This window comes from Onychostoma macrolepis, chromosome 24 (genome assembly GCF_012432095.1).
Source record: "Onychostoma macrolepis isolate SWU-2019 chromosome 24, ASM1243209v1, whole genome shotgun sequence".
Classification (NCBI taxonomy): Eukaryota; Metazoa; Chordata; class Actinopteri; order Cypriniformes; family Cyprinidae; genus Onychostoma; species Onychostoma macrolepis.
Window position 1 is genome coordinate 9,341,178 of NC_081178.1, and position 13,961 is coordinate 9,355,138.

The 13,961-nt window shown below is 37.2% G+C and overlaps 1 protein-coding gene across 2 annotated transcripts in view; it reads right to left on the bottom strand.

Annotated features, from left to right (window-relative positions):
* Positions 1–11,199, bottom strand: part of tmtopsb (teleost multiple tissue opsin b) — a 31,893-nt gene extending 20,694 nt beyond the window's left edge. For both annotated transcript variants that reach the window (XM_058766055.1, XM_058766056.1), the window contains exons 1-2: positions 10,274–11,199; positions 5,731–6,059 (exon numbers count right to left, since the gene is read on the bottom strand). In XM_058766055.1, coding sequence (XP_058622038.1) covers positions 5,731–6,059; positions 10,274–10,637 — 693 coding nt within the window. In that variant the 5' untranslated portion in view covers positions 10,638–11,199. The remainder of the gene's footprint in view (positions 1–5,730; positions 6,060–10,273) is intronic.
* Between the last annotated feature and the right edge of the window lie 2,762 nt (positions 11,200–13,961).

Here is a 13,961-nt window from a genome sequence, read left to right on the forward strand (position 1 = left end):
TTTAATGCCCCTGGACTGCCTCTGTTCTTTAAGCAGCTACAGTTGCTTGTACAGCATGCATAAATCAATGCCTTTAAGCAAACAGTCTGGAAAAATGAGTTCATCACATTCATGTCTGCACTTTATTCTCTGCCCTTGTGTAAACCGGCGACGAGGGTGTGTTCAGTAATACAAACTAATCTCATTTTCTGTGTGTAATTATATCCCTCTATTTGTCATAACATTTTAATGAAATTTAGTGTCCACTAATTAACAAACCCAATCAAATGCCAATGATATAAATTACACAAGGAAACAGTCTGTGCAGGTGTTTTATGGAGAGAGTTGAACAGCATTCTAAATAAACAAGCCGCATTTTATCCTTTTTATTTGAACTGTGCAAGCGGTTAAATTAGACAGCGACTTGTGTGCAATCAGTCCTGAGAAATTCAATTATAAATGATTACATTATTTATAGGAAGTATCTTTAATCATCTGGTGCTGAATCCCAGACCACCTACAAATTTCATATCAACTTGTAACCTTTTTCTATTGTTTTGACTGTACAAATAAATTATCTGCTAGAAAACTTTGATCAACTCCATATCATCCTATATAGGCAGTCAGAACTTTAACAGTGCATTCTTTAGGGACTAAGGATTCATTCCACCTGTCCACCTTAAGAACTGCTGCAACATTCACCACAACAACAACAAAACCTGCTCTAAATAGCACAAGATAGAATATGACAACACAGCACATTTTCAGAATTGCCTCGTAACTTTCTCTTTCAGGAGTGCAGAGTAGCATTTCAGAAGTGGCTGTAATAAGGACATGTGACAACAGAGTTTTGTTGAATTTTCTGATATCCAGAGGGCTGTCTGTTCTGTTGAAACATAACAGGGGATGAGGAAAGACTGGGAGAGAGAGAGATGGGTGTCCAATCCTGTTCTAGAGAGCCAATGTCCTGCAGAGTTTAGCTTCAATCTGCCCCAACACACTTGCCTGGAAGTTTCCAGTAATCCTGAAAACCTTAGTTGGTTCAGAAGTGATTAATTAGGAATGGAGCTAAACTCTGCAGGATAGTGGCCCTCCAGAAGCAGAAACTGGACACCCCTGGTTAAGAACTTCCAACTAGTGCTGACAGTATTAAGCTTATCATTTGTCTCGAAGTTCATGTCTTCCATTTTAAGAGTATGAAAGTAGCTTTCAAAACATCTGGCCACTTAACCTGGAATACCAATTCTCCAAAAAGGCTTATCATTGCCAATGGCATAGAAAGCTCCTAATTAAAAGGGATTGCACTGTTAATTACAGACTAATTAAGTTGTAAGTCATTAGGCTCAATTTCAAAACAAAGAAAACAGAGACAGCAGCTAGCATGATACCCATAAAACAGTTTATTGATTAAAATGGTCCATTCGTGTGCATATCCTAGATGCTTAAATCTTTTGAAACCTAAAAGATTTCTTCCACTAAACGTGACCTTTCTGATGTGAATACATAATGCGTGAAATTGTGGACACGCATCGAAGAGCTAGTTCAATTTTTTATTTATTTTAGAAAATGATCAATCGCTTCTAGATTAGACCATTATTCCTCAGCTGGGATCATGTAGAGTACTTTGAAGCTGCATTGAAACTGCAATTTGGACCTTCAACCCATTGGCTCCCACTGAAGTCCACTATATGGAGAAAAATTCAAGAGCTTAATTTCTTTTCAACTGAAAAAAGAAAGACAAAGATCTTGGATGACGTGTAAATTATCAGGAAATTTTAATTCTGGAGTGAACTAATCCTTTAAGTTGTGAAGTGTATTCCAGCCTTTAGAAAGAAATGACAGCAAGCCATAAACTCTAACGAAAACCATCCAAGTCACTAACTATAGGGGAAACTGGATTGGATTTTCCCAATCCAAACCTATCAAATTCTAAAATCTAAAGATTAATCTGCTAAATTTCTTCCTTGAAACGCTAAAAGGTCAACACTTTTCATAGCTGGCAACATAACGTGCAGCAGATGTAAACTTTGATTCTCTCGTTCTGTCTAACCAGCCGGTCTCTGTGCAAAACAGACAGTTCTGTCTCGAAGGATGGCGAAAACTAGCGTGGCAAATCCGCTGGGTTTTTCTCCCTACGTTTTCCCAGTGCGCTCCGTTCCACCCGCAGTGTGAGTTTACAGAAAGAGACAGGCCGTGTCCGAGCAAATGAGGCTGTTCTTTGGGAAGGCAGTCGACCCCCTGCCGGGTGACATTTTGGATGGGTTAGTCAACGGCTGAGTGGAGTGACAAGAGCTGGGAGGGCAACTGTATGTGCTCTATGCACTGTGGATACGCAACTGTCAAATCTTCATTCAAACTTATATAACACTGACACTTTCTGGGGGACGAAGGGACAAAGCCTGTAGGTCTGCTTACTGTAGGTGACATTCAGACTTTCACAGTAAGGTAGAGTGTGTCCTGAATGAGAGCCCGAGAAGCAGTTTATGGTCTTATTGATCACAAACGTGCGTGAATCATTATCTAATTGATTGCTTGTGATGCATGCAATTAAAAAGAGCCTTCAGCTTAATCGAAGAGCTGGTTACTCTGTAATATAACATCATGTGGCATTTTTATCACCACCTTTGAGATTTAGCAGAGTGGATGGTGAATATATCTGGCACCTGTCCCCCCAGGACTCCACCGCATCGAACGGTCGGAGCCGCATCTCGTATAAACACACAGGGTGCTAATTGTCTAAAAGACTCAGAGCTTATCAGCATTCCGTCTCTGCGCCCATGGTTCAATACCAACGGTGAGGAGCTACAATCACTCTTATACTGTGGAGACGACGCTGTAGTTATCTGATCTCATGCTACGATTGGCCTATAATTGGTTTGCATTAAATGACATCCAAATAAATTGAAGGCAGCGGATTAGGCAAAATGCCTTTGATCAAATGCATGATTTTATCATCTTCAGGACACCATTATGCAAATGATAATGCCACTCTGTGAGCAACTATATGAATCATATGAAACATAACAGTGGCAACAAAGTTTCTAATCATCTATTTATAGACTTAAATTGAAAGGTGGTAAAAGGTTTTAATGGAATGTATAAGTGGGCTCAAAACGGCAAAGTTTGAGAAATCGTGAACACTTAAAGGGATAGTTCACCAAAAAATGAAAATTCTGTCATTAATCACTCATGTCATTCCAAACCCGTAAGACCTTCGTTCATCTTCGGCACACAAATGAAGATATTTTTGATGAAATTTGAGAGCTTTCTGACCCTGCACAGACAGCAACGCAACTACTGTGTTCAAGGCTCAGAAAGGTAGTAAGGACATTGTTAAAATAGTCCATGTGACATAAGTGGCTCAACCTTAATTTTAAGAAGCTACGAGAATACTTTTGTGCGCAAAGAAAACAAAAATAATGACTTTAATCAACAATTTCGTCTCTTCCCTGCTTCCCTGTCAGTCTTTGACACGCATTCACATCCATTCAAGCTTAAGTGATGAAGATTTCTGAGAAATGCTAAATAAAAGGTGACTGCAAGGTCATAAGCCCTGTGAGGTGTCTATTCTAAAGGTTCGTTTTCCTTTCTCCGCCCTTGTGAGATAGTAACTCATTAATTGGAAATGATTTTCACTCAGGCTTAAAAAGACCTCCCTTTGTTCCTGCTTCTATCAACACAAGCCCAGGCTTAAAGTTATCTGCTTGCACAAGCATGTATCTGTCAGAGAAGCAGGGTGTTTTCACCACTGAGTTTAGATCACACCATTGATGTCTAGCACTAAATCTTGACCTACATACAGTACTGTGATACAGTATAACCACGGCTGCACATGCAGTTCATTGCAGATGACATTGTGCAGAAATCTACAGACGATCTTCAGACCAAAATGAGATTCAGCAGGGCTTTTGCACAACTTTATGAAGAAAGTGCTCATGATAATGCAGCGACAGGCTGGGCAATGAGTTGCTGCTGAATGAAGTGAAATGAAAAGGTGAGTTCTGAAAGCATCAATGGCCCATTTTAGGCAGGGCTAATTTACATAAACATGAATGTTTTAATTTCCAAACTCTCTCTGAACATCACAGTCTATTAAAAGTGCTGAAACATCTATTTCATACATTGTAGTCTGTTAAGACGCAGAGAAGATGGAGCTTGCAAGCAGATTTCTCATTCATTGTTGCTATTGAAAGTAATTCGGTTGCAAATCAAAGTGCTTTGTTGTGTCAGTGCATTTAATGTAAACAGCTGATGGCCTCTGTTAGCTCACCCACACTGCGAGGGGCGGGAGGAAGGAAAGGAATTGTGGGAGCTTTGAGAGTATTTGTGTTTTGTTTACTCCAGAAAATTGGGCCACTCTCGGTACATCAAATAAAAACTACTTCTCAATTGAAATGTTGTTTTCTTCCCATCTCCATGCAAATTCTGACACGATTTGCTTCCTTCCCGACGTAATACGGTGCTTAATTTGCATTCAAGATGTTTCATGCAAAACATTGAAAATTATTTTCAATTGTTGCTGACTGCTGGTGTTGATCACTGGACAGTGCAGGGCATCTCTGGGGCCAGCGGTTGAAAAAAAAAAAATCTGGCTTACTCTGGTAAATTAGAAATGATAGAGAAACACAGACAGCAAACTGCCGTGAGCCAAAATATGCAAACTGTTTTTAATTTGAACCACGTGTTGAGAGAACTGCCCGAGTGGTTTTCTTAATTAACAGTGCACAAAGGTCATTGAGAAAACTCATAATAATTTGTGAATATTACACTAATTAAAGTTGAAGTTGAAGTCCAGGTAATTGTTTCTCTTGTGGAAGGTTACATAAATCATTGCTGCATTTACTGTCACAATAATGAGCTGCAATGTAACGTGAAGGAGTCAAGGACAGTTTTTCCACTCAAGTGTTTTTCCTGCTATTGTATTATGTATATATTAATACAATACAATTATTATACTTTATGATCAAATATGAAAGTAGATGCCTACTTTTGTTGCTTGTAGATGGGAAATTCACTAAAAAAAGAATTGATATTTTACAAATAAAAATGGCATTTATTATTTTAAAATTAGGAACAATACATAATAAGCCAAATGTATATATTAAAGAAGTGTAAAAAAATAAATGCAATTAATAATTATAGTTGATGGTAGCCATTGACTTCCATAATATGAAAAAAAAAATACTATTAGTCAATGGCTGCCGTCATCTGTTTGGTTACCAACATTCTTCAAAATATCTCCTTTTGTGTTAAACAGATGAAAGAAAGTCACACAGGTTTGGAACTACTTGAGGGTGAATAAATGATGGCAAAGTTAAAATTTTTGGGTGAACTATCCCTTTAAGCTATACTGAACTTTAAGAACTATCCCTTTAAAAGAAAAGCACTTAATTAATAATTTATTTCATCATTTACAGGCTTTCCTGTAGCTCAAATAGTAGAGCATGGCGCTAGCAACGCCAAGATCATGGGTTCGATTCCCAGGGAAAGCAAGAGCTGATCAAATGTAAAAACTGTAACTTGAATGCAATGTAAGTCGCTTTGGATAAAAGCGTCTGCTAAATGCATAAATGTAAATGTAAATTTAACTTTACCGAACCTGGCCAAATTTATCGTGCAACCAGTAACTCAAGAAATTAATCCAAGCTAAGTCTCTACAAATCAGGCATAATGGTCTGAAATATGAGGTATAAAGCTTTTCTGAAATCAATAACTCATCAGCTAGTAGAGAGTAATGGCTGTGACACCTACCTGTGTGATAGCATGAAGGAGTCTGCCATAGCTGTAGACAATCACCATAAAAGGGAGAATAAGGCAGAAGATAAACAGACAGATGATGTAAGACATGTTGTTGGCTGTCCTGGCGGCCCAGTTGACACTGCAGGTGGTGCCGGGACCCTCCGGACCATAGCAGCTCCATCCAAACAGCGGCGGAAGAGTCCAAATCATGGAATATATCCAGGAGAAGGCAATGCCCATAGCCACCTTTCTGTAATTGGTAGAGTCGGCCTGTGTGGCCCCCATCATGGTGCAGTAGCGCTCGTAAGAGAGCACCGCCAGGGAGATTAGAGACACAACGCCTGTACAAACAGAAGAGAGATACACAGAAAACACAATGCACTGTTATGAGTAATAGCTGCAGTTCTAGGTTGCTTACAGATCCTTATTACCTTTGAGGGTTTGTTTATGTTGAGTAAAAGGCCAAATCTTGAGTTTTATTGGGTGCACTGCAAATACACATCATGTTCAGTGCAGTGGGTTTATCTTGCTTAACAATGAGGGAAAAATGAGAATTTCGAAATAGACACTGTAAAAATTATTTTTTTCTAAGTTGTAAATAAAGATTATTGGATAATGTTTTACAAGTAAATTCTATTTGAGTCCTTTTACTTCAAAGTTTCATGTTTAATTCAAACTGTTAATTGAGTTTCTTTGCATTTATTTTGTGAAATTGACAAGCAAGAAAATGTTTTAAATGAAATCCTACACTACATTTTTATTCAATAATATGTACCATTAGCAAAAGACCAGATTTTCTACACTGTAAAAAATATTTTTCAAAGTTGCATGAACAGATTATTGAAGTATGTTTTAAAAGAATGTCTTTTTGAGTAAATTTATGAGGAATTAGTTCACCCCAAAATAAAAGTATGCTCTTTCTGACGGCACCCATTCACTGCAGAGGATCCATTGGTGAGCATGTGATGTGATGCTAAATTTCTCCAAATCTGTTCTGATGAAAAAACAAACTCATCTACTGTACATCTTGGATGGTCTGAAGGTAAGTACATTTTCAGCAGATTTTTGGGTGAACTATTCCTTCAAAGTGAATTCAACAACTTTTTTTCTTTTTTTTTCTTTTTTAGTTTACTACTACAAAATGTTAAGTATTCATCAAATCCAGTTCCCCTTCGAAAGTTCCCCCCTTTCTTATAAGAACGTATCTAGGCAAACATCAGTGCAATACACACATACAGAAGCTCTTGGTGCATCTGGGCATTTTTGTTTCATTGCGCTTTCTCCTCGTTTGTTGTTGTACAGTTAACTGTCATTAGTGCTGGCAACCAAATAAACTCAGAGGGATCTTAAAATATCGCACCTGAAACTGAAGGCATGTCATTGACATTTAAACTGCGAAGAACGGGTGTTCACACTCATTTGAGATGTGTCTGACTGCGAGGTCTCTTAGTAAGGCACAAGGGAGCGTGTATTATTATTACAAGTTGATACTGTAATAAACAATAACAAAATCAGTCTTTCTGCAGTTTTGTTTACTACAGAGCAAAGTTTACTCATTTCAGTACCCGATTTCTGAACTATATGGAAACTAATCAAAGTGATAGTTCACCCAAATTTTTGTCATCATTTACTCCTTTCAGTAGGTTTCAGTACCCACTGACTTCCAATGCAAGGGCTAAAAAACAATGCAGAGACATTTCTCAAAAATTGTCTCATATTTCACCGAAGAAAAAAGTTAATAGAATGATGTGAGGGTGAGTTAATGATGACAGAATTTTATTTTTAGGTGAACTATCCCTTTAATTTGTAGGAGACAAATACAGGATTATTGTAGCAAAATGTGTCAGACCATTACTGTAAAGAAACTCTGGCTTGTAATAGTTAAGAAAAAGTTACAACGCTACCATAGTTATTAGTTAAGTTTATGCAGAAAAATGCGGTTATGTTGGACTTTGAGCAGCGAAATTCAGATACGCAACACTGCAAACCACACAGTTTTTAAGTTTAGGTTCTTTCTGTTTGGCCAAGAGATCAATCTGTTTCGTTTTTGTTTTTGGTATAAAAATCCAAAAGATCAGACTTCCCCGAACTTTAAGCAGAGAAAGACAAAACTTCTTCACATGTGCTTGTATTTCCAGTCTCTCACATTCACACTGTTTTGAAGATCAACTCACAAAATCCTGCCATCCTAATCATAAAAAGCTGCTTATAAAGACCTTGACTCAAAAATGATGTTGTTCAAAGAGCCTATAAGCTTGAATATTTAAACTACTGTATAAGCCTGAAAAAGAACGTCTCAAGAACATTTTGAACCTACAGTCATTTTTCTCTGCCGGATGTGTGTAAATAAAATCTGCACTGACAACGTGGATGACGCTATATCTCATGAGTCTGACAATGTGTTTGCTGTACTGATGGCTCAAAGAATAAAGGCTCAAATTTCTTTTTGTCTTGTAAGTATAAGCTTTGTTAGCACTTTATCAGTGTAATTTATTCGAGGGAGATAGCAATAATCTGTGAAACATGTGCATAGTCCACTGCTTGCAATTAACATCACAATGGCATTAGACATTGTGAATGAGTAAAGAAGCATCTTACATCATATGCTTGGCGGTTCTTGATGACAGCTAATCAGGAAAGCAAGTAATGAACCTTTTCAAAGCAACGAGAGACAGTTGCCATCAGGCTTTCAAGGAGTGGAACCAATTACAGAGGTTTTCTCCATAAAAGCACACTTAGTTCTCCCATAAGCGTAGTTTTATTGAACCAATGGTGATCCATCCAGCTTTTTTCAGTAGAGGACCCTGACCGGTCATTGATGTTTTGACAATTACAATGCATCAACAACATTCTTTAATTACCAAGTAGATGATATAGGGCTCTTAAACATTGATGGCTATTGGCACCAGAAATGTGACACCTGTTAATTAACAACAAAACAGCTATTCTACTGGAAACCCTACACCCAGCTCTGACCCATTACAGAGACTATGTTATGGGTCAAGTACAGGACAGCACACATCTTATTTCCCTGAATACAGCCCTCCTCACCTTCGCCTTCTCCTACACCTCTGCCCTGCTGTGTATATATAATGTCTTTCCAATTATGGAGACTTATTTTTCGATTATACAACGTAAAAAAAGTTTTCATGATCTTTTTTTCCAATAAGTTGTTATTTTTACTTATCTAATTAATTTCAACTCATTAAATAACTCCAACTTCATTTTGGTCATCAGTAAATAAATTTAAAGCAACTGAGAAAGCGCTATGAACTTATTGCTGTGGGTTGTAACAGTTTTATTGGGTTGGACATTTTTGTGTACTTTTGATCATTTCTTTTTGGTATAGTACTCAAAGTCTGTATTCTGTAAAGAACATCATACTTTTACTGTGGTAACACAACACATGTTCCACAAACTAAACCACATATCCAGTACCAGGAGTTTAAAATATCAACAAGACAACATTCATTTATACTGATTGCCATCTATGGGCAGGGGGGACTTATATCATGCCTTCCTATTATGTGTAAACATAGCCTATATGTTGGATTAGGCAGCTATGAGGTTAATCGTATGCATTTTTGCATTGTAAAAAAACCCAAAAACAAACAACAACAAAAAAACAACAAAAAAAAAACCCGAACTGCATCGTTTGTGGGACGTTTATTTGTTTTGTTTTTTTTTTTTTTACGTATTAAAAATAGCCTACTGCAAGATTTCCAACTTAAAATGGTAAATCTGTCTGTGCCAAGAACGGGCAATTTATCACAACTGGCAAACAGTTCACTCAAGCAAAACTGCAATATTCATATTATTGCAACTTCTGAATAACAGACCTGCTGAACAGGCGTGCGTAGCAGCATCTTCCTGGCGAAAAACTAGACTAGAGCAGCGCGCGCACGAGTCTGACAGGAAGCTTGTGAAGAGAGATGCTTTTACCTCACGACAAATTATATAAATAACGTCTATAAAACTATCAAGATAGCACATGATAGCTGCCGTGTTAATATATAAGTGTAGGTTACCCGCAGGTAAAGAGGACTTTTAAGAAATACGACTGCAGCGATGGTACTATGTCGGTTATTCAAACGTACGTGAGTAGATTTCGTTCTGAATTCAATTAAGCTCATGTGATGAAATGTAGAATGACACTTGAGTGTCATGTTTGATGTCTCTCTCTCTCTCTCTCTTTATCAAACTGCTTTATGTCACTAGTAGCTTTTTACTTTGAAAAATAAAACATTTTGATGTCAGCGTAATAACAGTTTACGGACGTGGAGGTACCTAAAACGCCCAAGGGAACGTATTGCACGTACGTTTCTACAAAGCTGTGAAAATACGCATTTAGAACATTAAAAAAAAAAAAAAAACATCTGTCGTAGCCTATTAAATATCCAACACACAAATGTCATCAATACATTTTAACGATTAAAAACGTTTTACAATGTAGCTGCGCTTGCGAGGTGCGATTCAAAAGTGCCAACCTATACAGGTGTCTCCAAAGCCTACTTTAATCGTTCATCGATGACATCGCTGTCACATACAGACTCACCCAGGAATGAATTGATGAAGCCGTACCACACGCATCCCGCGCGTCCGATGAGCCACCGGCCCTGCGTACTGGCGGCGAAGCTGAACGGAGTGCCGAGGACGCACACCAGCAGATCACTCACCGAGATGCTCACCAGAAGACAGTTCATTGGCGAGCGCAGCACTTTGTAGCGACAGAACAGGATGAGAACGAGCGTGTTGTTGAGAAACCCAAAAGTTCCGACGAATCCAAGGCACACCGCGACCACCAAGTGTCCAGTCGGACTCAGACTGTGTTCTGAGAGATTCTCATCCAAGTGCGCTCTGGTCCCGTCACCTCCTCCAGCGCACCACGCGCAACTCAGACTCACGTTGGACTCAATCATTGCACCATTAATTATGGCTTATGTCAAGGATTTAATCAGTTTGGTTTTGAAACGAGAGTCTGTGCTTTGTAATCCATCAAGTTTGTAGAGTTTTCTAACCCATTATTTCAGTGGGACTAGAGTTCACCAAACGCTAAACGCAGAAGTACATGATTGCCTCATATAGCCTACTCTAGATGGAGGTTTCAAGATGTGGTCAAGCCAATTATGCCCCTCCTCGGGATGAATGGGAGTTTTATTACCCCCCGCCTGGCTGACGTCTACGTCTCAAGCCACCGATCTTCATATGCCAGCAACACTCTTTCCTAGTTCGTTTTACACCCCTACAATGATTCCTTGTTAATTCATCAAAATGCAGATATACTAATTAATATCTGTTAGTAGGTCTAGTTATAATGGGATCTACACAGTAAAAAGTACAAATAAGAGGAAATAAGATATTTATACTTGAAGTAACATTACAAAGTCAGACTATATAATATTTATAGCTTGAATAAAAACAGCCACATGCATATTTTACTGGTTACCTGACAGTTTTTTTACACCATGGAAACTAAATACAAGACAAAATACTAGACAAAAAAAAAAAAATTATATATATATATATATATATATATATTGTCAAATCAGAGTCTGTTGAAAAATACATGATGGTTGACTAATTGTCTCTCGTCTTACTCTTGTACTTCTACTACTTTCACTCTTGTCAATTGAACTAATTTTGGCTGCAGAAAAAAAAAAAACTTCACATATGCATCCAAACTGGAGACAAAAATTCACTCTCTTGAATGTTTAGACATGAAAATATTCAAGCTCAGTTTTTCAGTCAATTCCTTGTAAAGTTAAATGATTTCCTCATGAAACATCAGACATTCTGCTAATCAAAGATGATCTCAAAATAATAGTCTGAAGAAATTAAAGTTATTCATTATGAATAAACAAGTAATCAAAATAGCATTACTCACAACTTCAGCAGAATCATCACTGAACTTTGTACAATTGTTTTCATTGTTAAATTATATGAATTATTTTATAATTAAAGCAGTTAATTTCTTAAGCTGGAAACTCGTAAAATTATGAGGTTTTAATATCAAATATTTTACTATGTATACACACTTATTAATACATCAATTGTTGTATTAAGATTGTAACATTGTTTTTTTAGACGACTTCTAAGTAGCAGGAGAGCTTTATCAGTAATCTCAAAAATTCAATTGAAACATACAGGCAATATATTTAATTTTCAATATAATCCGGTTTGTCTTTGCTAAACACTGAGACCAAATAAGGATGAGGATTAAGGAATATATTTTGTGGTCAGTCTTACTTTCCAAAAAAATAGTCTTGTCCTCATTTGACTTGTACATACAGAGTTCATAAAAACACACTGATGAGTTCAACACAAAGTGATTTCTGATTCTTCATTTGCTTTGATCAATCATTTCCTTTGTAAATATATTTATCTCTTCACAGGGATTCTGTTTGACAGGTGAGGGGTCAGGAAAGCAATTTATCCATGCTTTTCCACAAGGGGTGTCAGAGAATTGCACCACAATCAATTCTATTGATGTGGGATTTCATTGTGTCTTGTAGCACTTATGAGGGCCAAATTCATCAGGGATGTTTTCATGAAAAGTTAAAGAACATCTAAGTAGACTGTGCTTCACAAAAGGGGTACATTCTCTGTATCCTGCTTTAATTAGTGATGTCTAATGCATTATGAACCCCTTTGAAGCTCTAAACTGAATCCTAAAAAAGGATTTGAGCAAAGTCAGGTTTCTTGCCATTGTAAAATTCCAGATCTCTAGCTCCTCTGGTGGAAGATAAAAGAATGTTTGATTAAGAGAAATGTTCAGGGCTCAAAATGGCCCATGAAGCTGCACAGAGGGGTTGCCGCCTTTTCCCTGCTTTTCTTTTTATAGCTTCCTGAGGGAAGGATATCTTGTGGTGCGCGGCATTTCATAGTGCTGATCGGCAAAAGTTTGTTTTCACTAAGCCCATGACTCCTCTTATTAACTACCTCCAACTGTCTAAAGTCAGTGTTGGTTTAACTTTTATCCTAAACTGGATTCTTATTGTACAGTTTGTGTAATGTAGCTTTGGGGTCAGTTTATGGGTCTCTTAATTCAACAGATCTTCCACAATGACTATGATTTCCACAAAAAAAAAAAAAAAAGCAGCACATCTGTTTTCAACAGTGATAAATGTTACTTGAGCACCAGAATGATTTCTGAAGAATCATGTGACACTGAAGACAGGAGTGATGATGCTAAAAATTGAGTTCTGCCATAACAGGAATAAATTACATTTTAAAATATATCAAAATAGAAAACAGTTCATATTTCACAATATTACTGTTTTTACTATATTTTTGATCAAATCAACAGCCTTGGTGAGCATGAGAGATTTAAAAAAAATATTTAAAAAAAACTTACAGACTACAATTTTTTGAAAGGTAGTGAAAAGATATTAAAACTCATTTTCAAAACACATTTCAGCATTACCATTAAATGTCCAAGCCATGCCACGATCATCAGCTGAAAGAGAGTTCGCTTAAACCAATGACATGTTAGACGTGAAAACCAGTTGAAGTAATCATTGATTATATGGATTTGTTTTCATCTTTTGTCCGTACCTGTCATCTCTGAAAAGAAACAGTCTCCTAGCCAAAACATTTCTTTTTCATATTGTTGGGATGGCAACACCATTATAAAAGAAATCCATCCCTCCAGTGTGCTATCAGCTGGGAGGCTGCAGTTTATTGAATTTGCTCTGTGTGCGGTGCACCGCTCAAGGTCCTAATTATGAAGCCTGATTAGTTCATATGGGTGGACATGAGTGAGGTGAAGAGGCCTCAGGATAGAGTGGGATTTTTGTTATAGTCTTGATTAGCTTCTTCCCTTTAACTACACACATGAATAACATAAAGTAATTCAAACAGATTCACATTCACACACAAGCTTCACAGATTCCATTAAGATTGTATTCACCATCACACTGTAGGTGTTCTAGGCTTTCTTGCAGAAATCGAAAGCCTGAAAATAAGATTGACACAAGTATGAGACAACAATAAAATACCATCCAAACACCTACAGACAGGAATGGACTGAGACTGAACTAAAAAAACTGAAACTTTCCCATGAGGTCTCAGCACTGCTAAAAATGCACAACATATTGGTACCATTGGTTATTTCACCAATATTACAGAGAAGAAGAAGAAGAAGAAGAAGAAAAAAAATCACTACAAAAATTCATCAAATCCTGAAAAAAAAAAAATATCATGATTTCCACAAAACTATTAAGAAACTGTTTAACACCGCTAAC